This window comes from Formica exsecta, unplaced genomic scaffold, assembly GCF_003651465.1.
Source record: "Formica exsecta isolate Colony F162 unplaced genomic scaffold, ASM365146v1 scaffold25, whole genome shotgun sequence".
Taxonomy (NCBI): Eukaryota; Metazoa; Arthropoda; class Insecta; order Hymenoptera; family Formicidae; genus Formica; species Formica exsecta.
The window spans coordinates 382,862-409,331 of record NW_021849774.1 but is presented as its reverse complement, the minus strand read 5'-3'; the positions used below and the strand labels follow the sequence as shown (position 1 = coordinate 409,331).

Sequence of the window (26,470 nt, the reverse complement as noted above, 5' to 3'; positions counted from 1 at the left end):
TTCATTCGACGCTCGTTGAGGCATAATCATACGGACGATACATCTCGAAACAGTAAATAAAGTGTGATTCGACGCAAACATCGAGTGGACACTATGCAATCAGATGCGGTTCGTGAATATGAAAAAAAATGCGCAATCAACGCGCTGTCACAATTCATTGATAGCAAGTCACAAATTGTGCGTTTTCGCTTCACCTTTGATTTATTATATCGTGAATTTTAAAAATTACATTAAAAGAAATAGAAATTTAAGATTTTTTATCGTGCTTGTAACGGCGTCTTTTTGCCTTCTCTTTCCTATTCTTCTTTCTTATCATAACGAAATTTTAAATTCTCCTCCTTAGTTTAAGCGAGTTTAGCTTTGAACGGATACTGAATCGAAAAATGCCTCGCGGACGACAGATTCTTTTTCGTTGTCCAGTTTTCGCGTTCTACGAGATCCGTGCGAGATTCGAACGTCTTGACTTGTCTTGTCAAAGTCAAAGGTACACCCTCCATTCTCGCAGGATTTCGTGATCCTGATTGTCTTGCATTCAACTCGTCCGCCATTTGTCTCGACGTTACTAGAACACTCTTCAATTGGTTGTTTTAAAGAGGCCGATGTTTTCTCTTCGTCGATGAAATGCTTGGATTCTATATAACACGTTCTGAAGGTCGTATCTGATCCCCGTGATAAAAATTCCGCCAGTTCGTCGTCGAGCTTGCCTCGACTTGAAACATCTGTACGAGACTCGATTACGTATGTTAGATTAGTCCTTTTACTTCTGAAAGATCTCGCACTGTCCAACGAACTTGACTCGTTATCTGCATTAATATTTCAAATTTGGAGATTCTTTTTTATTCAAATAATGTATATTTTCAAAAGAAACGTGTAATATACAAAATAAAAAAGTTTATTTAATAAAAAAACAAATAAAAATATATATATACATATATATTAATCTTATAAAATAATATGAAGAATGTTAATTTCATATAAAGTCCAATTTACATTCAAACAACAAAACTTAATGTTTTTATACCTTCAAATAAACAAATTTTTTATTTCTTTACGTTATAATTTTTTGAAACAACGGATCTATCAATGGATTATTTTTACGCTTTATATTCTTTTTCAATTAAAAAAAATTTTAATAGAATCTCTATAAATATAGAGCTATAAATATAGAGCTATCTCTCTACCCTAAGAGATCTTTGATACCTATTTTATGCGGATCGAGAAACTCGTCCTCCAGGCAGTCGGAATAAAACGACGGCGTTAAAGCGTCGTCCACCTTGCTAGTCGACATTCTCCTAATTCCCAAAGTTGTTATCGCTTCGTTTCCCTCGAATAGTCCAGTCTCTTCGCTCCGTGGCGATAACCTTCGAAGAGCATCCTTTAAGCATTGATCCTCGTCGAACGTGACTTCGCGCAGAGCGCGATTCAGCTGTTTGATTAGATCTCGGATGTAAGACAGCATCGGGGTATCACCCTCCTCCTCGCTAATCTTTGCGGCGACTCGCAGCTCTTCGAGCGCCTCTGTCCGAAGCAGAGTTCATTTTAGGGAAAGTCATGCACGGAGATCTCTTTCCATAATTTTGCATTCACATACATAAATTCATGCTAGTTTACACGAACGGCGGATGAATCTATCCGCTTCTTATATAAAATACTGCGCGATATCAGTGAAGTAATATTGGATTGAATACTCAAATATATTAAATTGGAGAGAAAGATTCAAATTGTAGAATATTTATAGGGTGTTTCATTTTAATTGTCCCAGGCAAATATCTCGGAAAATATGGAAAATACGGGAAAACGTTTTAGATAAAAATTGTAAGATATCAAGGAGGACAGATGATGCTGACATTTGTATGACCTTGCGATTAAAAACCCCTGCCAAGATTAACTTTAAATTTTTTAATGGGAATCTGTACTTTTTATTGCATATTCTTATAGCTAACGTCAAACGTTTTCAAAACATTATCTATTTGTGTCTTTTGCACAAGCCGTGCCCGAGATATGAAGCTTCAAAGTTGACATACCGCCGGCATTCGCATTACCTGACGCGAGGGGCTATGCACTAGTGAATGCGATGAACAAGTGATTTCAGATTGAAGTCGATTTTAAATCATTTTATCGATTTCATGAATACTTCAAGCAATTAGAAAACCATGCGATTTAATGTGATTTCATACGATTTGATCAGTGATTTCTGAAATCGTTTTTGATTATACGTGATTTCATACTGATTTCAAAAGTTCAGAGATTTCATTCTGATTTCAAGTTATTTCAATGATATTTTCGTGATTTCGATTACAAAAGATTTTTTTCTAATTTTAACCGATTTCTCGTGATTTCGATTTTGATTTTATACCGGAGTGCTTCAATGATTTCCTGAATGAATAGCCCCTCCACCTGATGTATACCGCGGAGATGTTGCTCGGTCGGATTTGTATATCATAGGAGCCCTGAAAAGAGCCGATTGTGTGTGTGTGTGTATGCGCGTGCGCGTGCGCGTGTGCGCGTGGGCGTGCGTGCGCGTGCGTGTGTGCGTGTGCGTGCGTGCGTGTGTGCGCGTGCGTGTGTGCGTGTGCGTGCGTGCGTGTGTGCGCGTGCGTGTGTGCGTGTGCGTGCGTGCGTGTGTGCGCGTGCGTGTGTGCGTGTGCGTGCGTGCGTGTGTGCGCGTGCGTGTGTGCGTGTGCGTGCGTGCGTGTGTGCGCGTGCGTGTGTGCGTGTGCGTGCGTGCGTGTGTGCGCGTGCGTGTGTGCGTGTGCGTGCGTGTGTGCGTGCGTGTACGTGCGTGCGTGCGTGTGTGCGTGTGCATGCGTGCGTGCGTGCGTGCGTGCGTGTGTGTGTGTGCGTGTCGTGTGCGTGTGCGTGTGCGTGTGCGTGTGTGTGTGTGTGTGTGTGTGTGGTTAAAAAAGAATAAACTAATAATCAAAATAATAATAATAAAAATAATATAATATGTAGACTCCTTCTGAAACGTCGATTGAAACTCTCATTTACAACTTTTATATTCTCACACAGTTTCAAATATTCATGATTAACGCAATGTTCGAGTTCAAATAAAAAAAATATAGTTGACGGTTTCATGTACAAGCAAGAATCGTGAAGAAAGTGGGAAAGTTTGTATTTGTTTGCAACCGTGGAAAAAGAGCAATATCGTTCAGTTTCCTTCTTTTGGATGGGAAGAGTGAGGAAATAATCAAAGTGAAGTTGCATGCCGTTTATAAGGAACATGCACCTTCGATGACTACTATCAGATATTGATTCAATGAATGCAAGCGTGGCCGAACATCTGTTTTTGATGAAAAGCGCCCGATTCGCAGAGTTCGACAAATCATATTGTGTGGATGGCTTAAAAAAGTTGGAATAAGGGTTGAAAAAAAGGTTGGAATAGCTGGACTAAGTGTATCGAGCTGAAAGGAGACTATGTTGAGAAATAGATAAAAAAAATTTTTTTTTAAATGCGTTTCCTTCCCTAACACAGATACTTATCATACAGCTCTCGTACTATATCGTCGCGACGCGACTCTGTAGTGGAGGGCTGTCACAACAGGGGTTCACACAAGTGTGAATCGTGTACATATAATACGTAGAGCGCTTTGCGTATTACATGTACACTGGTCACACTTGTGTGCGTATCCCCTTCACTGCAAAGTCGTATTGCTCGCGTCTTGCGATGAACAAGTGATTTCAGATTGAAGTCGATTTCAAATGATTTTATCGATTTCATGAATACTTCAAGCAATTAGAAAACCATGTGATTTAATGTGATTTCATACGATTTGATCAGTGATTTCTGAAATCATTTTTGATTCTACGTGATTTCATACTGATTTCAAAAGTTCAGAGATTTCATTCTGATTTCAAGTTATTTCAATGATATTTTCGTGATTTCGATTACAAAAGATTTTTTTCTAATTTTAACCGATTTCTCGTGATTTCGATTTTGATTTTATACCGGAGTGTTTCAATGATTTCCTGAATAAATAGCCCCTCCACCTGATGTATACCGCGGAGATGTTGCTCGGTCGGATTTGTATATCATAGGAGCCCTGAAAAGAGCCGATTGTGTGTGTGTGTGTATGCGCGTGCGCGTGCGCGTGTGCGCGTGGGCGTGCGTGCGCGTGCGTGTGTGCGTGTGCGTGCGTGCGTGTGTGCGCGTGCGTGTGTGCGTGTGCGTGCGTGTGTGCGTGCGTGTACGTGCGTGCGTGCGTGTGTGCGTGTGCATGCGTGCGTGCGTGCGTGCGTGCGTGTGTGTGTGTGCGTGTCGTGTGCGTGTGCGTGTGCGTGTGCGTGTGCGTGTGCGTGTGCGTGTCGTGTGCGTGTCAATAAGATATTTCAACTTGCCCGCGGTATATGTATACATCGGGTAATGCGAATATATATATATCCAGAGGAAAATGTTGTATTTTACACTCTGCTTCTTTCCTCTTCTTTGCTCTCGTTTTTGCAGTTCAACCATATATTTCTGATATAACCAGATATTTGAGATATTTTTTTCGACTATTTTAAATAACATAAAATTGTGAAAATTGCGCGCTATTTTTTTGAAGAGTTAAAATCGCGTAGAGTGTAACGCAATATTAAGTAAAAAAATTCTGAATAAAGTCAAAGATTAGTTTAAAAGTTTAGAAAATTTCGAGAGAAAAGAACGAGGTATTTGGCAACGATGCGTCACAATTTTTCCAGGATTTCGCAAGAGAAAATTTATTTGGCTGAGGAATTCAGCCAGGAAGAAGAACGGGGGAGACGTTCTTGAAGGGACTCGGGGCGATAGTTTGAGAAATGGAGTCATCACCAGCGAAACGACCCAGCGTCGCCAGGCACTGCGCCCGCAGTAAACCCGCATGGAAGGTCCACTTGTTCGAACTCGCCTCTTCCGCACACTCCCGGCACTGTGACGCCTTGCGCAACGCCTCGACGTACTTCCCCATCTCCAAATGGCAGCGTCCGATCTCGTGATGCAACCAGGCTCGCGGCACCGGATGATCGACATGGATCGACAAATTTTCCCAAGCACGAGCGGCGACCTCCAGATGACCGAAACTGAGATGTACTTTGCCGAGAGTCACGAGAGCTTTCGATAGGAGAACGACGTCCTTGGTTCTCTTCGCCAAGCGCACCATCATGGCGACGTTACTGCAAGCTCGATCATGCCTTCCCAAGGCGATGTGGATCAGAGATAAATATCGATACGCTGGTATCGTGTATCGATGAGGATCTTCCAAACCGGACGATAACGTCAGTAAATCCTCAGCGAATCTCAACGAGGCCTTCATTTTGCCAGCGTTAAAATTAGCTTTCAAATTCTTTAACATGGCGTTGGCACGATTATTTATGTGCTTCAATATCGTTCTGGATCGAGTCAATTGGGAGCTCAATGAACCTAGTGCGGGGGAAGTTTTCTGGGAGATCTTCTTGCGGATGTCGAGATATCTAAAAAAGAATAGACACATCCTCTCTTTGATCAGAAAATTGAAACTTAATAATATCAATATTTCGAGTCATTAAGAGTGAACTTTTGTGACTTTTTGGCGAATTAAACTTTTAGGGCGCAATTAAATAATGCAATTGTATCGTTCGGTTAAATTAAAGTAAATTTTTTTTTTTCGATTTTTAAGAGCTTTAATATTCTATAATTTTAATTATAGATTTTATTTTGAGATGTAATTGCTAAGAAAGAGAAAGAGAGAGGTTTAATCTTGAATCTCAAAAGATTGCAATGAAAAAACAGTTTCAGATTCATATGTGAAAGAATCTTTGAAGTTAAGATTAATAATGAAATTGAATTTCATCGCAAAATTTTGAAGCACTCTGTGATATTTACGTTAATTAATAAGCAAGTTAATTCTACACTTACTTGAAGATATCAGGGATAATCGATAGATTATTACAAGACTTTGAAACATCGCGTGTTTTGAACGCCGAACTCTCGGGAACTGAAGTTACCTTTGAGATTGCATCATACTTCGTACTCGGCGAAAGCCTCGCCAAGCTCTTCTCCGGATGGTTCCATGAGTTTATCGTGGCCGCGGTACGTCGTGCTGCCACACTGTGACTGCTGTCGTGCGGGCATACAATAGCCGCTCGATGATATAGCACCAATGCTGACTCATATTCACCACTGTGCATTTTATGCGAGCAAAATTTTAAATTCTCATTTCTCAATTTTAAATTTTAAATTCTCTTGTTTATTCTCATTATCAAGCTCTTATTATTGATCTTTTATATTCATGTACAGACGAACTAATATAATATTTAAACTCATAAAATTTTATTTAGACAATATCTATTAATAAAGTAATAACTGCTAAATAAAATTTTATAAGTTTAAATATTATATTAATATATATATATACAGGGTGTATCTGAAATGATGCACTAAACTTTAGGAGCATATTCTAGAGGTCAAAATAACTTTTTTTCCTATGAACATGGGTCCGCAAATGAACCCTCTTCCGAGCTAGAGGCTCCTAAAGTTTGGGGAAAAAATTAAAAATTGACTGTATTCCAGAAAAAAAAAATGGCAGAAAGTTGAAATTTGGTATAGCCCAGTAAATTATGAAGTAAAGTAAGCCACTAAAATGAAAAAATAAAAACGTATTTCACACATTTTCGAATTTTAGCTCGGAGGGGGATTCATTTGCGGACCCATGTTCATAAGAAAAAAAAGTTTTATTTTGACCTCTAGAATACGCTTCTAAAGTTTAGTGCATCATTTCAGATATACCCTGTATATATATACAATATATGTAAACATATTTAAAATCTAATTTAATAAAAGCACTTAATAATATAATTTTTTACTCAAAAACCAAATTTTTTATGGAGAAGAGTATAATTACAACATTCACAGATGTGAGATTATAAAAAAAATATTGTCTTATTGACAGTGGAATTAAATTGCAGATTCTTGAGAATTTTTTTATTGGGAAGAGAGAGAGAAGATATATATTTATTTAGTTATTTATTTGTAGTGTTAAAACGTTCATGGCTATCCGCAAAAAACTAAACATCGGCCGTTTGTAAAGCGATATTCTCATCAAATGTTCTTTCAAAGAAATGATGTATTGACAACATTTCCGATATTCACCATGACCTATTTCTCGCAGCGGCCAAAATGCTTGTACTTTAGTGACAATAATGATAGGTTATTTTTTGTAGTAAATTTTAAATTTGAAATGTTTGATATGGCAAAATTATAACAAAACGCCCCGCGTTTTTTCGATAACTTCGCCTTTCTATAATCTTTCATATAATCCGATAAAAGCTTTTGCAGTTAATGAAAATATAATAAAATAAAATATGATATGAATATCTAATCAAAGGAAGAGAAATTTCCATTTTAGCTAAAAGTATTAATTGAATGAACGCTTTAATCGTCAATTTATTCAAATGCACTTGAGAAATATTCTAATATAATATTTAAAATAGAAAATTCTCTAACTTTTTACAGAGAAACTTTTTCATTTCGCATATGTACATGTCGATCAATCTACATCCGTTTAAAATATTGACATTTTTGACGTAACTAAGATAATAGGATTCATGCATCCAGATCAAATTTCCAGTTGAAAATTATAAACGTCAAGCAGCACAATAGGCTTCTCTCTCTTATTGTTACATGCATTCATAATCCGATACAATTGAGCATCCTTTTATACAACGGCACGTAGATATTATTAGGAAAACGTGTAATTTAGGTTTCTATTATAAAAAAAAGAAAAAAAGAGATAGTTAAGGGGTTAATGCACTTTCGATGTAACCCCAAAAATAGCGATCCATTCTAGAATTATCCAACGTGGACTCTCTCGAGACTAACGTCACGCTCGCGTCAAATTAACTGAGTTAATCAAAAGTTATATGAAGCGGGACGTAAGATTATAATACCGTCCCATCTACTTAATATCATTAAATGGATATTGATTACCGTTGGTACAAATCGTCCGCTTGACGATGTAGAGCTTGCGCATATTGCCGGTTATTTTCACGCGACAGCCTCGAAACGCTTGGCCTTATCTGAAGACGCGCACGACTCTCCGCATTCTCCACAGTCCGTTTGGTGACATCGAGATCGCGCGCGACGCCGTTAAGCTCCAATCTGCCAGAAGTAGCCATTCATACCGCCAGTAAGCTTCCCTCTCCGATCGGAGATATCCGCGATTTGTCTTTCGGTCGGAAGTAACTATCGCAACCAATTTCGCTCATTCAAATCGATTCTTCATATAGATAAAAAGTTACAATGTATATAGACATTCCTCAAAAAATTAAAAATTTTATAAAAAAATGAACCTTTTCATCGATTCTCACCAAATTTAATACCAACTATCCTTTAATAATATTTTATTCATGTAAAAAAATTTAACCCGATATTTCAAAATTTGCGAAAGTTAGAGCGTATACAGACATTTCTCAAAAAATTCAAAATTTTATAAAAAATTAACACTTTCACCGATCTTCACAAAATTCAATACCGATCATCCTTTAATAATACTCTATTTATGTAAAAAAATTTAACTCGATATCTAAAAATTTGCAAAAGTTAGAGCGTGTACAAACATTCCTCAAAAAATTTAAAATTTTATAAAAAATAAACCTTTTCACCGATCTTAAATTCAATACCAACCATCCTTTAATAATACCCTATTTATTTTAAGAAATTTAGCCCGATATCTCAAAAATTGCGGAAGTTGGAGGTTGTACATACAATGTACATTCCGTACATACATATATATATACAGACATTTTTTTTAAATATGATTTTTCGACATTTTGGAACATTTTAAACACATTGACATAGAAAACTGGAAAAAAAATTTGGCACGAAAACAAAACTTCTTCTATAAGGAAGCAAAAATTATTAATTTCTTAAAAAATTAAATGTTTTCTAATTTAAGTAGAGGAAATATTTTGCATCGGAAAATAACTTTATAAAATAAAATTTGTTTAGCGTGGGGTATTTTATAAAATAAATACAATTCATCTAAAAAAGATCAACAATTTTTTGAAAAAAGATAGGGATATATACCGGGAAGACTAGTGTAACTGCGCAGACTTTCTATAAACTCTTGTATACAAGAAATAATCTATCTTCGTAAACTTCATGTGTAAAGCACATTACGTTAGCACCTTGCTTCTCGAATGATCTTAGCTATCCGTCTTGTGTTATTCTCGACGCATAGTTTCAGAAAAATGCAGCACACGAGGTATGACATGTTTTCTCATATATCGGTCAAATGTCAGATCTTTATATCTCGGAAATATGAAGGCTCTTATTAAATTCCAAAATACGCAATTACAAAAATACATATGTATTTCTTGTCTACTCAATCAATTATTACATTGTTTCCATGAGCGCGGTTGCTAATTAATTATCTCGCCAATTAACAGTCGGTGTACTGTTACGGTAAAATTACCGTTACCGGAGAATTTGACCGAATGGAGCGGAGAACCGAAAAGAGAGTGAGATTAGAATTTCAGGCGGTAACGACTGAAAAAGGAAAGAAAAGGGAAGAGAGTTGAAACTAAAGTGTCGGCGCGGTAAAGAGATTTCCGTTACGACGCTTCCGGTAGCTCTCCGGCCAGAAAGTTGCACAACTCGGATTGAAGAGGCACGATGTCGTTATTGGAAAACGACCATACGTCACGGCGAAATGGGCGTCACCAGATGCGAGGATAACGAGAGGCGCGATGATGCACGGCGAATAAAAAAAGAAATCATCATATACGCGATCACGATTAAAATATCGATCGTAGTAAAGTAGCAAGCTGCGACATCGATTGAGAATTCTTAATGTCGTAGTGGAGGCGCGATGTCGAAATCCCGGTCTATTTATTCGACAGTGCAATTTTAAAGTTTAATCTTTTAAAATTGCGACAGAAATTTAAAAAATAATATCGCTGGATGAGTTTATTTTTACGAATATTAAAAAAAATAAGCATACTCTGTCGAAAAATTAAGTTATGAGTGACTCAGTATCACTTGAGTGCAAATGGAAAGCAACTATAGTCACGCGAAATTGTGTTATAAAATTTTGTTTAAAAATCGATGTAATGGAAGGAACGCTTGACAACGCGCCGACATTAAATTTTGCGTTAAATTAGAGAAGTCTCCAATAGAACCGTTACAAATGATTCAAGAAGTCTACGGAGAGTTCAGCTATGCATAAAGGTACAATTTCATGTGCTGCAAACTGGTGCAGCAGAAAGATCACGTGATCGAAATGGACGAATGAGTAACGACGGTGTGGCCGCTGATTCGTCCATTTCGATCACGTGATCTCTTTGCTGCACGAGGTTGCAGCATATAAATTTGTACCTTAAGAGTAACGTTTCAAAGCTACAGATGACATAAACAAAAACGTGAATCAAATTTTGAAAGGGCTTGCTTTAGAGGACTATCAGAGTTACTTTGAACAATGGCGGAGACGTTGAAATAAGTATGTCGAGTTAGGTGATGGCTACTTTGAAACTTTTTAACTGTCTAAGGTTTGTATGATTAAAAATAAATTTTTTATACTGAAGTCTCGAAACTTAATTGTTCCATAGTGTATACAAGGTGTCCCAGACCACCCGTACACCCCTTTTAAAAAGAAAATAAATGGCTTTTATCAAAAATCGCGAACATTTTTTAAGTAAATCGGGTATGCTCTATCGAATGGTGATATTTTCAACTTTTGATTCCGACCGGAAATACACCATCCGGACCGAAAGTTGAATTTTTTGAGAGGAACATAGAACTTTTTATTACAGATTCGAATTGTACGTGAAAAAATAAAAAACTTTTGTATTAAACGTTTTTTCTGAAAGTGCCTCTGTCAACCTTAAAATTGAAGTTCATAGTAACTGTGATGAAATTATCAAGTTCAATTTTAAGGTTGACAGAGGCACTTTCAGAAAAAACGTTTGATACAAAAGTTTCTTATTTTTTCACGTACAATTCGAATCTGTAATAAAAGGTACTATGTTTCCCTCAAAAAATTCAACTTTCGGTCCGGATGGCGTATTTCCGGTCGGAATCAAAAGTTGAAAATATCACCATTCGATAGAGCATACCCGATTTACTTAAAAAATGTTCGCGATTTTTTATAAAAACCATTTATTTTCATTTTAAAAGGGGTGTACGGGTGGTCTGGGACACCCTGTATATTAATTAAAATACAGTGTAACAAAAAAGAATACTTATTTTCGATTTTTTTACACTAAATACGATTCCGGTTTCTAAATTTCTCAGCGCATCACAATTTTGAGAAATTTGCGATTAGAGTTGCAAGAAAAGGCTATTTTAATAAGTATTTTATATCTATAGTATATGTCTGTGTGTGCGTGCGTGTGCGTGCGTGCGTGTGTGCGCGTGTGTGTGTGTGTGTGTGTGTGTGTGTGTGTGTGGGGGTGGGGGTGTGGGTGGGGGTGTGGGTGTGGGTGTGGGTGTGGGTGTGGGTGTGTGTGTGTGTGTGTGCAATGTGTTAGAGAAGACTTTATTGCAATCACTTAGAGATGCAGATACTTTATTGCAATCAAAGTTGTATATATTATTAAAACTTTGCCAAATAATACAAAAGAAATTTGTACCGATTATGGTTAATTGGATATTCATGATTAATATATGAGATAAATGATTATTCTCTTTGTGCTTGAAAAAAGTTATTTTTTGTTGAACTGTGTAATATATAACGTATCTTCTCTTTGTGTGTGCAAATTATAAAAGAATAAAATTTTAAAATGTGGGTTTCTTTAAATAAGTTGTCTCCCCTCTAGTGACAAATAAAAACTGCAAATAATTTGTTCGACAAAATCCATAGTTTTTAATAGCCACTAGCAAAGTGAACGAATACATTAATACCGTAATGACGTTTATTGACTTTTATTAGAAGTCTTGATTATCCAGTGATAATTTGTCTCGCAATGAATAACGCCGGGCAATACAATGAAAATATTTGCATTTTCTCGTCAAGGATTGATCATTCGAATTCTTCGAAATTCACGAAACCCGGTCGCTTGTGAGACGGGGCGTACTGCTTCAACAGAACGATCCTGGCGTCCCTTTTCGGATCCTTCGGCGGACTGGGCAATATGGTCCTTCGCATGCAGGGCATTTTGAACTTTCGATCGATCGGCTTGCAGCCCGGCATGACAGAGAGTCGTCTCTCGGCAGGCACGACGTTCATACGCCGCCACAGAAAATCCACCTCCCCCTTCATCTCCTTCGGCATCAGCTCGAGGATAAGCTGCTGCCTGGCAGTGACGTCGTCAAAGTCGCCGATCCGCTCTACGTCCAGCTCGTCCACAGCTTTTATGGCCCTTTCATAGAAATCTATCTGCGGAAACGTTATGAGATCGGCTCTTGAATTAACCGCGTCTCTCTAAACGGGAAATCCCTTTGCCTATTCCTACGTCAGCGGCTCGATTGTGTCGCGTTGTAAAAGGAGAGAACCGCTCTCGCGAAAGAGAGTCGTTTGTCTTTACAAAGAGAATGTATTTTCGAGAAATGATTTTTTTCCTTTTTTACGATATGAAAAAAACTCTGGCGATGAATAACAGGAATGCATAGCGTTTGAATAAAAAGAAGAAACAAACTCTTCAATGATTGTTAACATGTTTAAAGAAATATAACAGAGGCCAAAACTGTGCCGAGAAGAATCACATTTTGCTCTATTAACAGACATAACGTGACCCGTGATAACACAGATCTGCATGATTTTGCGGTCTGTGGAAATTGAATAGTTTCCTATAGTTTTTTGTGCGCTGAATCCAAATTCGCAAGGCAAAATGGCCTATCATGTCAGGTTTTCGTGAAAAATGGGACCCCCCAAAAAACTCGTTTTTTACCATTTTTGAAAATTTGTAGCAGACGAATCCGATGTGCAAGAGACTTTAGATAGGGCTCAAATCCCTGTAGTCGCACTGTGTCAAGTAGAACGATTGCTCCATTCAGTCCGACTGCAAGACCGACTGCATTGCTAATAGTAAAAAGTTCAATAGTGAATTTAATAAATGAGAAGATTATATTTTGTAAAAAATTGTTATTTTTCGAAAATTGTTTAAACAATATTTATTTTTAACAAATAAAAAAAAACATTTTTAGTGCGATTAAGCACTTTTAATCTCATGTATTGAATCCGCGATTAAAATTTTTACTGTTTGCAACGATTTTGCAATCGGATTGCATGAGGCAATCGTTCTACTTGACAATTCTACTTGACAGTGCGACTACATCTAAAAACAAAGCGCGCTTGAGGTTCGATGGTACCTGCGGTGAAAAATTCGATATTTTTATATTAAAGTACAATGTTCAAGCTTTTATTTGAGCCTTGTCTGAAGTCTGTTACATATGGGGTTTGTCTGCTACGAATTTTCAAAAATGATGAAAAACATGTTTCTTGGGGTTTCGACCCCACTTTTCTCGAAAATCTGACGTGATAGGCCATTTTGTCTTGCGGATTTGGATTTAGCGTACAAAAAAAACTATAGAAAACTACTTGTTTTTTCCATTCCGCAAAAAAAATATAAAATTATGCAGATCTGTGTAATGCTTCGATGAATGTAATTTGCGCACAGCTCTAGACATAGCTCAATAAAAAATTTAAATTACCAAGACGCGCGTTGCTCCAGAGAAAGGATTAAATTAATGCAAATTATTAAATATTGCGATCGAGTAAAGATTTCTTACGATTACGAACGAATCCATATTACTCGCCACTTTCCGAGATATCTTTTTAGACCCGCGAGCCAATTTTAAATGATATGTAATCTGGTATCGATCGGTAGAATAAATTCGAATGCAAAGCGACGCTATTATGAGCTCGTGTTGTCGCAAAATTGTGATTTTATTTTTAATTTTGAAATTTTATTTTTACCAGATAATCGATACCAAGTTTTTTGGCGCACGCGAGCGCTAAAACTGCGGCGTCTCTCGCCTCGTTCCGATTATTCTGATGAATCTCTATTTGCAGTATCAGATGATCGATGTTCAGGACCCACTCTTCGCAGTCCGCCTTCTGCGCTATGTCGCGACCCTTCTTCGCGTAGAATCTGGCCAAATCGAAGCGATGAATGTCGATAAGAAACTTGCAAAATTCATGATGCAGCCAGGCAAGTTCGAGAGGCGTGGATGCCATGGCTAATCTCCTACTCTCCAGGTCGCAAATATTGAAAGCATTTTCGGAATATTAATCAATTAGATGAAAATTATCGTAGCAGATTAATCGCGTACAACGTAATTATCACATCAGAAATTCTATGCATAAATTATCTATTTATGATGTTGATAAATGTTATATTACCTATTGTATAATTGTATAATTCATTATTATAATTGTGTGTATGCTATAAATAGAGAGATAAAAAAGCAGTATATATATTATTTTAAATTATTTTAAAAGGGAATATGAGCTCTCTCTCTCTCTCTCTCTCTTTCTCTCTCTCTTATAAAAAATATATGCTGATAAATGAAATAAAATTTAGAAAAATATGAAACGCAAGAAATTATTGTTTCGGAAAAATCGATAGTACAAGAGTTTTATCAGATATTCTAATATATCCTGCTCAAAAAGGAGTTGCTTATGAATAAATTATATACCTACGAAACATCTTCAGCGTCTCCTTCGGATTCACAGTCGACATCCACGCGAGATCGCTGTCTCGTGGCAATGTCACAACTCGTATTCCCAAGTGATGTTTTAAATATCTCGTTTTCAATTTCTCGTTGTCCAGACACATCAAATTACGCATGTCGATGTATACCCATGCCACCATTTTACACAGCGCGTCTAGGCACTTTTGCTTTAGCGGAAACATCTTGTCCGAGTACGAGTCAAATTTATTCTTGATACGATTTATGAGTCTGATGTAAAAAGTAAGACTAAATTTTCTAAACTGTATTACAAAGTTTTATGACATTTTACCTTTCGTGAATATTCTAAAAATATAAAATTCGACAAATATTGTATTTCGGTTTCAACGAAGGAACATTCGAAATATTGCATATATAATATATCGACAATTCATTGAATGATTCAGATGTCACTACTGACTTGAAAAAGGTAGGGTAATCCTTGGTGATCTTCGCGACGTGCACGCGGTGCAACAGAAAATCCGCTTCTAAGACGATGATGTTCCTGCGCAATTTTCGCTCGCGTTCAATCATCATTTTGCATCCTTTCGAAATCTTCCGTCGCTGGAAGAGCAGAATGTAAAGCGGTCGTCTCATTCGGAGAAGCTCCTGCAGGTTCATCGCGTTTCGATGGCACGTACTCGCGAGAGCGAGCAGCTCGGCAGTCGAGATCTTACTAGGTGAAACCACGATTTCCGGACGGTTCACAATCTCCTCGAGAAAATCCTTATCGGTCGTCAAGCCACCCATATCCAATTTCGCTATGACGCGTTGCAGTCTTTTCATCTGCGCTTGACGTTGCACTTCCGGATCGTTTACTTTAAATCTTGCCTTATCCTCATCGATACCTACGATTAAAGCCAATCTACATCCACTATAAACAAACCGATAAACAAAATTTTTCTTCTTTTTTATAGCAGCATATTTAATATTAATATTTCAACGCTAATAGATTTTTTAAAAGAATGTGATTATTTTCCTAAATTATAGCGCTAAAAAGTATTGGCTTCATACTCACCTCATAATTACTTGGATTAATTTCATAGCGGTAAAAGATTTGATAAGAAACAAAATATTTTCGTGCTTTATTCTAGCGAGAAAATTGAATCTCTTCTCGTAAAAAACGCAAAACGCTATTCTACGAGAAGACTATTTTCTCACCTTATCGTCGCTTGAGGATGAATAGCGACGATACCGGCGAGATTTATTCTAAACACACAATACACACCTTCGAACTCGTCTTCCTCTACCTCGAGCTTGCCGATCAGAAGCTCACGGTGCTCGCACAACCGTTGTATCCACGGATATAGCAGCAGGAGTGCCATAGGAGACGTATTCAGGCCGATACAATCTTCAACAGTCTCGTTCGTCTGATAGACACCGTGCTCAAAGGTCATCCCGTGCCGTCGCATGCCTTCGTAGGCGTGAGCCAGGCTGGAACCGAACTCACCGATCTGGAAAAGCGCCTCCATCCGCATCTGCCGCGCTTTGTAATGACCGGGATCTGCAACCGAGATACGATCGCAAAGATCAAGCGCCCGCTATTTTATCAAGCGAAAGACAATTAATCGATGCTATGCTTAAGCGAGTTTATCTCTAGCACGGTTCTTTATAGGATAAACACATTATTCCATAAATTGAACATGTAAACGAACGAAATGTGAAGAAGAACAATTCTGAATAAACTGAAGACAAGAATGTTACAGTCATAAACGTAAAAAGAAGAAATAAAATAAATAGAAATAATGAATAATAAGGAATAATTGCAATAAAGCGTATCAAGAAAGTACAGAGAACAAAAAGCGCCCTCAGCATTTATGCCGTTTTACATTTTAAAAAATTTCTTGCAACCGTACCTATTTTCATACATTTCTCCGACAGTTTTTCCGCGGCAACGTATCTCGTGTGTTTGATGAGCGTTCTACAGAGACCGATTAACGTTCTGAGGTCCTCGACCGATTTAGATGCCTTCTCGAAATAATCTATGGCCAAGGGGTATCTGCCCAGACTGGCCAGTCGATAGCCCCATTCACGATAAAGAATAGCCTCCCTGAAGACTTCGGGAGCTTCTTCCCTCTTCGACACTGACATGACGATTTATTGAATCTTTTCAAGAAGAAAAAGGCATAATTCATGTATAGCACGTTGCCAAAAATTAATATTGTCCCATTAAAGAATAGATAATTCAAAGTAAAAAAAGAAAAATTATCAAGAACCTACCTATATCTCTTTTTTAAGCAATAAATTTTTCTGACGTAATGTACGAAAGAAATATAATAAAATCTTATAGAGTTAATTTTCACATAATTGCTTTTTTTATGTAATTAACATCTTTTAAATTACATTTACATAATTTATTGGATATATATCACAATTTTTGGCATTAGATGACATCCAGACATGGAAAATGGATGGTATATATTGTGTGAAGATAGACGAATACAAACGAGTATACATTATAGAGGTTACGCGATATTCCGACTCTCGCTAAATTCCAAAATGTAGCTTAACGTGGAATGTAATTCGATACAAAGTATATTGTGTTAAATTCAATCTGTTCCCATATTTACGAATCTATATCAATAGCGTGTAGGTAATATAGCACAGTCTATCAGATATAACTATTTAATGATTCTTATTGAATCGATTAGCAATGTTATTAAAATATATCAAATTATCAGGGTTGGGAAAGTTACTTTTTATAAAAATAACTCGTTACCGTTACCGTTCTTTTTCTAAAAAGTAACTCGTTACCGTTATTTGTTACCAAGGTTAAAAAATAACTCTTTACCATTACCGTTAATCAAAGGCCGTGTTCCAAAATTTACTGCCAATACTAGAAATCTATAATATATGTTACGTATACTATAGATTCCCAGTACTGGCAGTGAATTATGGGACACAGCCGAAAAGTAACGAGTTGTTATAATTTCCGTTACTTTTTTTATATACAATACAAACTTTACATACAATTTTTTTTAACACAATATAAAATTAAACACTAAAAATGTACACTTAACACTAAAAATTTTTAAACATTATTTTATATGTGCTATTCGCCTTACAAAATAGAAAGAAACAAAATATTTAAAAGAGCTTCCAGTAATTTTCATGTAATGCTGCATTCCAACACTCTTATCAATATGTTCCTTTGTATGAAAATTATGCCAAATAAAATCAAAAAAAGTAAGGATAAAAGTAACTGTTGAAGTCGTTATTCATTACCGAAAAATGTAACGAAGTTACTTTTCCCGTTACTTTTATAAAGTTACCGAAAAAAGTAACTGTAATGATAACGGCATTACAAGTAACACTGCATGAGGCAATCGTTCTACTTGACAATTCTACTTGACAGTGCGACTACATCTAAAAACAAAGCGCGCTTGAGGTTCGATGGTACCTGCGGTGAAAAATTCGATATTTTTATATTAAAGTACAATGTTCAAGCTTTTATTTGAGCCTTGTCTGAAGTCTGTTACATATGGGGTTTGTCTGCTACGAATTTTCAAAAATGATGAAAAACATGTTTCTTGGGGTTTCGACCCCACTTTTCTCGAAAATCTGACGTGATAGGCCATTTTGTCTTGCGGATTTGGATTTAGCGTACAAAAAAAACTATAGAAAACTACTTGTTTTTTCCATTCCGCAAAAAAAATATAAAATTATGCAGATCTGTGTAATGCTTCGATGAATGTAATTTGCGCACAGCTCTAGACATAGCTCAATAAAAAATTTAAATTACCAAGACGCGCGTTGCTCCAGAGAAAGGATTAAATTAATGCAAATTATTAAATATTGCGATCGAGTAAAGATTTCTTACGATTACGAACGAATCCATATTACTCGCCACTTTCCGAGATATCTTTTTAGACCCGCGAGCCAATTTTAAATGATATGTAATCTGGTATCGATCGGTAGAATAAATTCGAATGCAAAGCGACGCTATTATGAGCTCGTGTTGTCGCAAAATTGTGATTTTATTTTTAATTTTGAAATTTTATTTTTACCAGATAATCGATACCAAGTTTTTTGGCGCACGCGAGCGCTAAAACTGCGGCGTCTCTCGCCTCGTTCCGATTATTCTGATGAATCTCTATTTGCAGTATCAGATGATCGATGTTCAGGACCCACTCTTCGCAGTCCGCCTTCTGCGCTATGTCGCGACCCTTCTTCGCGTAGAATCTGGCCAAATCGAAGCGATGAATGTCGATAAGAAACTTGCAAAATTCATGATGCAGCCAGGCAAGTTCGAGAGGCGTGGATGCCATGGCTAATCTCCTACTCTCCAGGTCGCAAATATTGAAAGCATTTTCGGAATATTAATCAATTAGATGAAAATTATCGTAGCAGATTAATCGCGTACAACGTAATTATCACATCAGAAATTCTATGCATAAATTATCTATTTATGATGTTGATAAATGTTATATTACCTATTGTATAATTGTATAATTCATTATTATAATTGTGTGTATGCTATAAATAGAGAGATAAAAAAGCAGTATATATATTATTTTAAATTATTTTAAAAGGGAATATGAGCTCTCTCTCTCTCTCTCTCTCTTTCTCTCTCTCTTATAAAAAATATATGCTGATAAATGAAATAAAATTTAGAAAAATATGAAACGCAAGAAATTATTGTTTCGGAAAAATCGATAGTACAAGAGTTTTATCAGATATTCTAATATATCCTGCTCAAAAAGGAGTTGCTTATGAATAAATTATATACCTACGAAACATCTTCAGCGTCTCCTTCGGATTCACAGTCGACATCCACGCGAGATCGCTGTCTCGTGGCAATGTCACAACTCGTATTCCCAAGTGATGTTTTAAATATCTCGTTTTCAATTTCTCGTTGTCCAGACACATCAAATTACGCATGTCGATGTATACCCATGCCACCATTTTACACAGCGCGTCTAGGCACTTTTGCTTTAGCGGAAACATCTTGTCCGAGTACGAGTCAAATTTATTCTTGATACGATTTATGAGTCTGATGTAAAAAGTAAGACTAAATTTTCTAAACTGTATTACAAAGTTTTATGACATTTTACCTTTCGTGAATATTCTAAAAATATAAAATTCGACAAATATTGTATTTCGGTTTCAACGAAGGAACATTCGAAATATTGCATATATAATATATCGACAATTCATTGAATGATTCAGATGTCACTACTGACTTGAAAAAGGTAGGGTAATCCTTGGTGATCTTCGCGACGTGCACGCGGTGCAACAGAAAATCCGCTTCTAAGACGATGATGTTCCTGCGCAATTTTCGCTCGCGTTCAATCATCATTTTGCATCCTTTCGAAATCTTCCGTCGCTGGAAGAGCAGAATGTAAAGCGGTCGTCTCATTCGGAGAAGCTCCTGCAGGTTCATCGCGTTTCGATGGCACGTACTCGCGAGAGCGAGCAGCTCGGCAGTCGAGATCTTACTAGGTGAAACCACGATTTCCGGACGGTTCACAATCTCCTCGAGAAAATCCTTATCGGTCGTCAAGCCACCCATATCCAATTTCGCTATGACGCGTTGCAGTCTTTTCATCTGCGCTTGACGTTGCACTTCCGGATCGTTTACTTTAAATCTTGCCTTATCCTCATCGATACCTACGATTAAAGCCAATCTACATCCACTATAAACAAACCGATAAACAAAATTTTTCTTCTTTTTTATAGCAGCATATTTAATATTAATATTTCAACGCTAATAGATTTTTTAAAAGAATGTGATTATTTTCCTAAATTATAGCGCTAAAAAGTATTGGCTTCATACTCACCTCATAATTACTTGGATTAATTTCATAGCGGTAAAAGATTTGATAAGAAACAAAATATTTTCGTGCTTTATTCTAGCGAGAAAATTGAATCTCTTCTCGTAAAAAACGCAAAACGCTATTCTACGAGAAGACTATTTTCTCACCTTATCGTCGCTTGAGGATGAATAGCGACGATACCGGCGAGATTTATTCTAAACACACAATACACACCTTCGAACTCGTCTTCCTCTACCTCGAGCTTGCCGATCAGAAGCTCACGGTGCTCGCACAACCGTTGTATCCACGGATATAGCAGCAGGAGTGCCATAGGAGACGTATTCAGGCCGATACAATCTTCAACAGTCTCGTTCGTCTGATAGACACCGTGCTCAAAGGTCATCCCGTGCCGTCGCATGCCTTCGTAGGCGTGAGCCAGGCTGGAACCGAACTCACCGATCTGGAAAAGCGCCTCCATCCGCATCTGCCGCGCTTTGTAATGACCGGGATCTGCAACCGAGATACGATCGCAAAGATCAAGCGCCCGCTATTTTATCAAGCGAAAGACAATTAATCGATGCTATGCTTAAGCGAGTTTATCTCTAGCACGGTTCTTTATAGGATAAACACATTATTCCATAAATTGAACATGTAAACGAACGAAATGTGAAGAAGAACAATTCTGAATAAACTGAAGACAAGAATGTTACAGTCATAAACGTAAAAAGAAGAAATAAAATAAATAGAAATAATGAATAATAAGGAATAATTGCAATAAAGCGTATCAAGAAAGTACAGAGAACAAAAAGCGCCCTCAGCATTTATGCCGTTTTACATTTTAAAAAATTTCTTGCAACCGTACCTATTTTCATACATTTCTCCGACAGTTTTTCCGCGGCAACGTATCTCGTGTGTTTGATGAGCGTTCTACAGAGACCGATTAACGTTCTGAGGTCCTCGACCGATTTAGATGCCTTCTCGAAATAATCTATGGCCAAGGGGTATCTGCCCAGACTGGCCAGTCGATAGCCCCATTCACGATAAAGAATAGCCTCCCTGAAGACTTCGGGAGCTTCTTCCCTCTTCGACACTGACATGACGATTTATTGAATCTTTTCAAGAAGAAAAAGGCATAATTCATGTATAGCACGTTGCCAAAAATTAATATTGTCCCATTAAAGAATAGATAATTCAAAGTAAAAAAAGAAAAATTATCAAGAACCTACCTATATCTCTTTTTTAAGCAATAAATTTTTCTGACGTAATGTACGAAAGAAATATAATAAAATCTTATAGAGTTAATTTTCACATAATTGCTTTTTTTATGTAATTAACATCTTTTAAATTACATTTACATAATTTATTGGATATATATCACAATTTTTGGCATTAGATGACATCCAGACATGGAAAATGGATGGTATATATTGTGTGAAGATAGACGAATACAAACGAGTATACATTATAGAGGTTACGCGATATTCCGACTCTCGCTAAATTCCAAAATGTAGCTTAACGTGGAATGTAATTCGATACAAAGTATATTGTGTTAAATTCAATCTGTTCCCATATTTACGAATCTATATCAATAGCGTGTAGGTAATATAGCACAGTCTATCAGATATAACTATTTAATGATTCTTATTGAATCGATTAGCAATGTTATTAAAATATATCAAATTATCAGGGTTGGGAAAGTTACTTTTTATAAAAATAACTCGTTACCGTTACCGTTCTTTTTCTAAAAAGTAACTCGTTACCGTTATTTGTTACCAAGGTTAAAAAATAACTCTTTACCATTACCGTTAATCAAAGGCCGTGTTCCAAAATTTACTGCCAATACTAGAAATCTATAATATATGTTACGTATACTATAGATTCCCAGTACTGGCAGTGAATTATGGGACACAGCCGAAAAGTAACGAGTTGTTATAATTTCCGTTACTTTTTTTATATACAATACAAACTTTACATACAATTTTTTTTAACACAATATAAAATTAAACACTAAAAATGTACACTAAACACTAAAAATTTTTAAACATTATTTTATATGTGCTATTCGCCTTACAAAATAGAAAGAAACAAAATATTTAAAAGAGCTTCCAGTAATTTTCATGTAATGCTGCATTCCAACACTCTTATCAATATGTTCCTATATATATATATACATATATACAGTCCTACCAAAAATGGCCATCCCCTTTTATCTTTTTATCTTTTTAAATTAAATCTTTTAAACTAAAAGAGATAGTGCATTGAAGATTGACGTATGTCATGTTGTCATTTGATCATAAGACTCGAGTCAGAAGTTGGCCATATTGTAAGGCCGAAAATGAAAAGATAGACGCCACCCGCGATATTTTAAACCGATAAAACTCGTATAATATAAAAAATATTTACATTAAATTGTACATTGTTGTATTTGTTTCAAACAGCACTACAACTTTTATTGTGTCGAGTTCAGTTTGAACCATTTAATTTGATATATATTTGTTATAGTCTATCTCTTTTATTCCGTTACTTTTTTTATATACAATACAAACTTTACATACAATTTTTTTTAACACAATATAAAATTAAACACTAAAAATGTACACTAAACACTAAAAATTTTTAAACATTATTTTATATGTGCTATTCGCCTTACAAAATAGAAAGAAACAAAATATTTAAAAGAGCTTCCAGTAATTTTCATGTAATGCTGCATTCCAACACTCTTATCAATATGTTCCTTTGTATGAAAATTATGCCAAATAAAATCAAAAAAAGTAAGGATAAAAGTAACTGTTGAAGTCGTTATTCATTACCGAAAAATGTAACGAAGTTACTTTTCCCGTTACTTTTATAAAGTTACCGAAAAAAGTAACTGTAATGATAACGGCATTACAAGTAACATATTATTTCCCAACCCTGCAAATTATGATTATTTCTTTTCACATAAGAGAATATACGTCACTTTAAAAGCGGAATTTAAAACGCGTATTCGCAATTGTCGTTTTCAAAAGGCAACGTCAAAGATAGTTGCTATTCCCGAAACCAGGTCGCTTTTCTCTTCGCTCTTCCCTCATTGGAAAACTACCGTTTGAGTCTTGTCCGTTTCAATATTAGCAGTACCAGCGTTATACACGATGACAAGTACCACAAAGGCCATTACGGACATTATAGTATATTTAAAAATGAAAACGGATTACAGCTACGGATTGATTCTCGAAAACTGCGAGGAAATTGGATAAGAATTTTTTAGTTATCGCTCTTTAAATCTCAAAGAGAATATTCAATGAAATATTTTACATTTCCGAGATTTTGCGGTATTCATGAAAATTATTAAGTAAGAAGTTACCCAGACAGCACAAGGATGTCCTTAGGACGTCCAAAGGGCATCCAGGACATACATGTAGGATATCCTGAGGATATCCTATTTTAATCCTCGGATCTCCTCTGGATGTCCTGAGGAAGAGTAAATAATAGCCGTACACTAGCCTCTGGATAATCCAGGGAGATCCTGTGGAACATCTTAAAGATTTCTATAGGATATGTTAGGGATATTTTTCACACGTTAAAAAGAACAAATTCTAAAATTTAAATATAAATTAAGATTGCGTTCTGTTATTTACTACCAATACTAAAAATCTAATACTAAAAATAGTTCACGTTCTTTAATATTTGAGGTTTTCGTGCTGTACATGAATAGTTTAGGTTTGGCTTCCGGGTTTGAGTCATGTAATATTTTCAAAACAATCCAATATCTGAATTCCCTATGTTGGGATTGCATCAGAAATTGAACTGATAAAAAATAATTATATTTTTAATTTCCTGTTAGTTGCTCTTTGCAAGCTTTATATAATTCTCATGACCAAATCTCAAATACGAGTTCGCGCGTCGCATAGCGGTAAACAAACAAACTAGCGGTTGAATACTATTTTTTGTAAAGTTTTTGGAATGTTGCGCATAGTAACATTTCTCATGAAATATTAAATAAATAATAATTTTGAATATATGAAAATGTGCGCATCAAATTCAATTATTAATATTAAACGAAATTAATGTTAACAATTAATTGCACATGTATATATCCTCTGGAAATCCAAAGGACATCCAATATAATAGACAGGGCAGATATCCTACAGACATCCAGGGGTTATCCAGGGGACATTTATAGGACATTAATACTTATTACAATACTTAAAATTTCTAAATTATATTAAATAGCCTACATAACCGAAAGTAATCATGTATGCATATTAAATTTTCATAAAATATATTTATAATAATATCTTAAAACATCCTACAAATATCCTGAACCATCCTGGACATATTCAGGATGATCCTGAGGACGTTTTGTGCTGTCTGGGTAATTATCGCGCGCGCGCGTTTATTGTCAAAAACTGCTAAATACTTCAAAATATGCAAAATTAAAAAATATTGAAGAAGTTTCTAAAAAAAGCGTTTGAAACACAATAGAATGTCTTTCTCTTTTAAAGATTGTATGAATTTATTCTTATCAATATTATATATTATATATTATATGTTAAAGTAACGATTATTGCCATTGCGATTGATAAACAATATTACATTTTCAGATTCCTACAAATCAATCAAGACGACTCCTTGTAATCGCGGACCATCGGGTTAGAAGTGTCCTCGAGATGCGGTGATGGCTTTGTTGTATAGGTTCGCGCAGCTGCACGATCGCAGTGGCACGCGGGTCTTCTCCTTCGTCGTCACTAGGACCGTCGTGCGCGATCCTGACAGGGACGTCACAAGTAAGGAACTAGTATGCGGTTTCCAGAGGTGGGCCGTCGCTTTCTCGCGCGGAGAAAAGGTAACTCGATCTATACGCGTCTTAGTCCATTAAGGCTAATCATCAAAATCATGAAATGTAATTTTCTTTACAAAGAATGATGCCCAGGCCCCATTGAAAGTTTACCTCTTTTTGGTAAATTGAAACATTAATATTTTGTTATCTAAAAATAAATTTTTTATTGTCTACGTTATAAAAGGTGATTCTAAATAAATGATAAAAATTATAGGAGATAATTCTTTGTCGAAAATTAAGGGAGGGGGGGAGTCTTTCATATAAACATATACTCCTATATCCATCTCTGAGAAGTTACACTTCTTCAAAAGGGAAGTGAAAATTAGGTTTGTATTTTTTTCTCAAATTTTGGACAAAAAATGAAATTTGGTGAACATTTTCTCTACTAGTAAAAAAGATACTTATTAATATCTTTTTAATCCTCCCGTATCGTTATAGAGAGATGAAACCAGCAATCTCTATTTAATTTTTTATTAGAACTTTTTAACGGAGCGGAATGTGATCATCTAAAAATATGCGTTAAGCTAGTTTTCCACGATGCGATTTTTCGTGCAAGTTTACTTGTGAGGAGCCCTGCCAGCCACCGTGCAGGCTACGCAGCGAGAAAAGTTGCTTGCTGCGAGTAGCGCTGCGTGTAGCGCTGACGGTTTTCGTTGATAGAACGAGTGCTATTTTCTCTGCGTATTTTGTTGCTAGGCATTGTAAACAACCAATGAGAACTAGCGACTAGATTATGTGACAAAGTTGACATGATCTTGTTGTTCTTTTTGGTTATCATTGTGTGTCATTTTTTCATCCAAAGTCTTCTTTGTCGTCTTTTTATGACGGTTTCTTTCCACTTCCAAAATTAGCAAAAGAAAAAGTGCTCCTAAACTTTTCCTGCGGACAGCGTCCACCTTTCAAAATTTTTTTTTAAGGAGCAGCGCACAAATTATCGTCCGTTCCATCCGCTAACAAGGAACATTCGGCAACGCAAAAATTCAAAAAAATCTGAAACTTTGCATAATTATAGAATAGTAGTCCCTAATAACAAAACGATTTTTTGTTGGTGCTAAAAATCGGTTTCAGGGGTAAAAACAACCCTTTAGAAAAAATCGGTTTTCACATTCCGAAGCGAATATTATTGAAACAAAAAGAAATATGAAAAAATTGTTTAAACAAAAGTTTTATGGTTTCAAATGTACTTTACAATGGCGTATCTGGATTTTTAAAAAATGGTAAATTTTTTGAAATACCCCCACCAATCAATATTTTTCTTTGATATTTTGAAAAAATTTTCAAATTATATTAAAG

The 26,470-nt window shown here is 36.1% G+C and overlaps 4 protein-coding genes across 4 annotated transcripts in view; 1 reads left to right on the top strand and 3 right to left on the bottom strand.

Annotated features, from left to right (window-relative positions):
- Positions 1-354: 354 nt before the first annotated feature.
- On the bottom strand, positions 355-8,185 carry LOC115236491 (tetratricopeptide repeat protein 25-like). Its single transcript, XM_029808980.1, has 5 exons — positions 7,922-8,185; positions 5,891-6,115; positions 4,757-5,427; positions 1,201-1,518; positions 355-803 (listed from the first exon to the last, which is right to left on the bottom strand). The coding sequence occupies exons 1-5, from the start codon at positions 8,107-8,109 to the stop codon at positions 355-357; spliced, it is 1,851 nt and encodes a 616-aa protein (XP_029664840.1). The 5' UTR covers positions 8,110-8,185.
- Positions 8,186-11,951: 3,766 nt separating this feature from the next.
- Positions 11,952-19,549, bottom strand: LOC115236490. The gene is made up of 8 exons (XM_029808979.1): positions 19,332-19,549; positions 18,610-18,880; positions 16,459-16,699; positions 15,831-16,106; positions 15,024-15,450; positions 14,570-14,833; positions 13,848-14,118; positions 11,952-12,308 (listed from the first exon to the last, which is right to left on the bottom strand). The coding sequence occupies exons 1-8, from the start codon at positions 19,547-19,549 to the stop codon at positions 11,952-11,954; spliced, it is 2,325 nt and encodes a 774-aa protein (XP_029664839.1).
- Positions 19,283-21,525, bottom strand: LOC115236486. The gene is made up of 3 exons (XM_029808974.1): positions 21,221-21,525; positions 20,593-20,868; positions 19,283-20,212 (listed from the first exon to the last, which is right to left on the bottom strand). The coding sequence occupies exons 1-3, from the start codon at positions 21,453-21,455 to the stop codon at positions 19,671-19,673; spliced, it is 1,053 nt and encodes a 350-aa protein (XP_029664834.1). The 5' UTR covers positions 21,456-21,525; the 3' UTR covers positions 19,283-19,670.
- Positions 21,526-24,944: 3,419 nt separating this feature from the next.
- LOC115236478 overlaps positions 24,945-26,470 on the top strand; it is a 6,485-nt gene continuing 4,959 nt past the window's right edge. Inside the window, exon 1 of the mRNA XM_029808962.1 lies at positions 24,945-25,183. Within this exon, the coding sequence (XP_029664822.1) occupies positions 25,016-25,183 (168 nt within the window). The 5' untranslated portion in view covers positions 24,945-25,015. The remainder of the gene's footprint in view (positions 25,184-26,470) is intronic.

Excerpts from the sequence above, each read along its gene's own strand:
- LOC115236491 (XM_029808980.1), bottom strand. The coding sequence starts at position 8,109 with ATGGCTACTTCTGGCAGATTGGAGCTTAACGGCGTCGCGCGCGATCTC. Across the intron at positions 6,116-7,921 it reads GCGGACGATTTGTACCAACG|TGGTGAATATGAGTCAGCAT; the intron begins GTAATCAATATC and ends TAAAATGCACAG. Across the intron at positions 804-1,200 it reads TCTCGATCCGCATAAAATAG|ATAACGAGTCAAGTTCGTTG; the intron begins GTATCAAAGATC and ends ATATTAATGCAG.
- LOC115236490 (XM_029808979.1), bottom strand. The coding sequence starts at position 19,549 with ATGTTTCCGCTAAAGCAAAAGTGCCTAGACGCGCTGTGTAAAATGGTG. Across the intron at positions 16,107-16,458 it reads GGAGAAATGTATGAAAATAG|ATCCCGGTCATTACAAAGCG; the intron begins GTACGGTTGCAA and ends TCTCGGTTGCAG. Across the intron at positions 14,119-14,569 it reads ACGCTGAAGATGTTTCGTAG|GAGATTAGCCATGGCATCCA; the intron begins GTATATAATTTA and ends CCTGGAGAGTAG.
- LOC115236486 (XM_029808974.1), bottom strand. The coding sequence starts at position 21,455 with ATGTCAGTGTCGAAGAGGGAAGAAGCTCCCGAAGTCTTCAGGGAGGCT. Across the intron at positions 20,869-21,220 it reads GGAGAAATGTATGAAAATAG|ATCCCGGTCATTACAAAGCG; the intron begins GTACGGTTGCAA and ends TCTCGGTTGCAG. Across the intron at positions 20,213-20,592 it reads AGAGGAAGACGAGTTCGAAG|GTATCGATGAGGATAAGGCA; the intron begins GTGTGTATTGTG and ends CTTTAATCGTAG.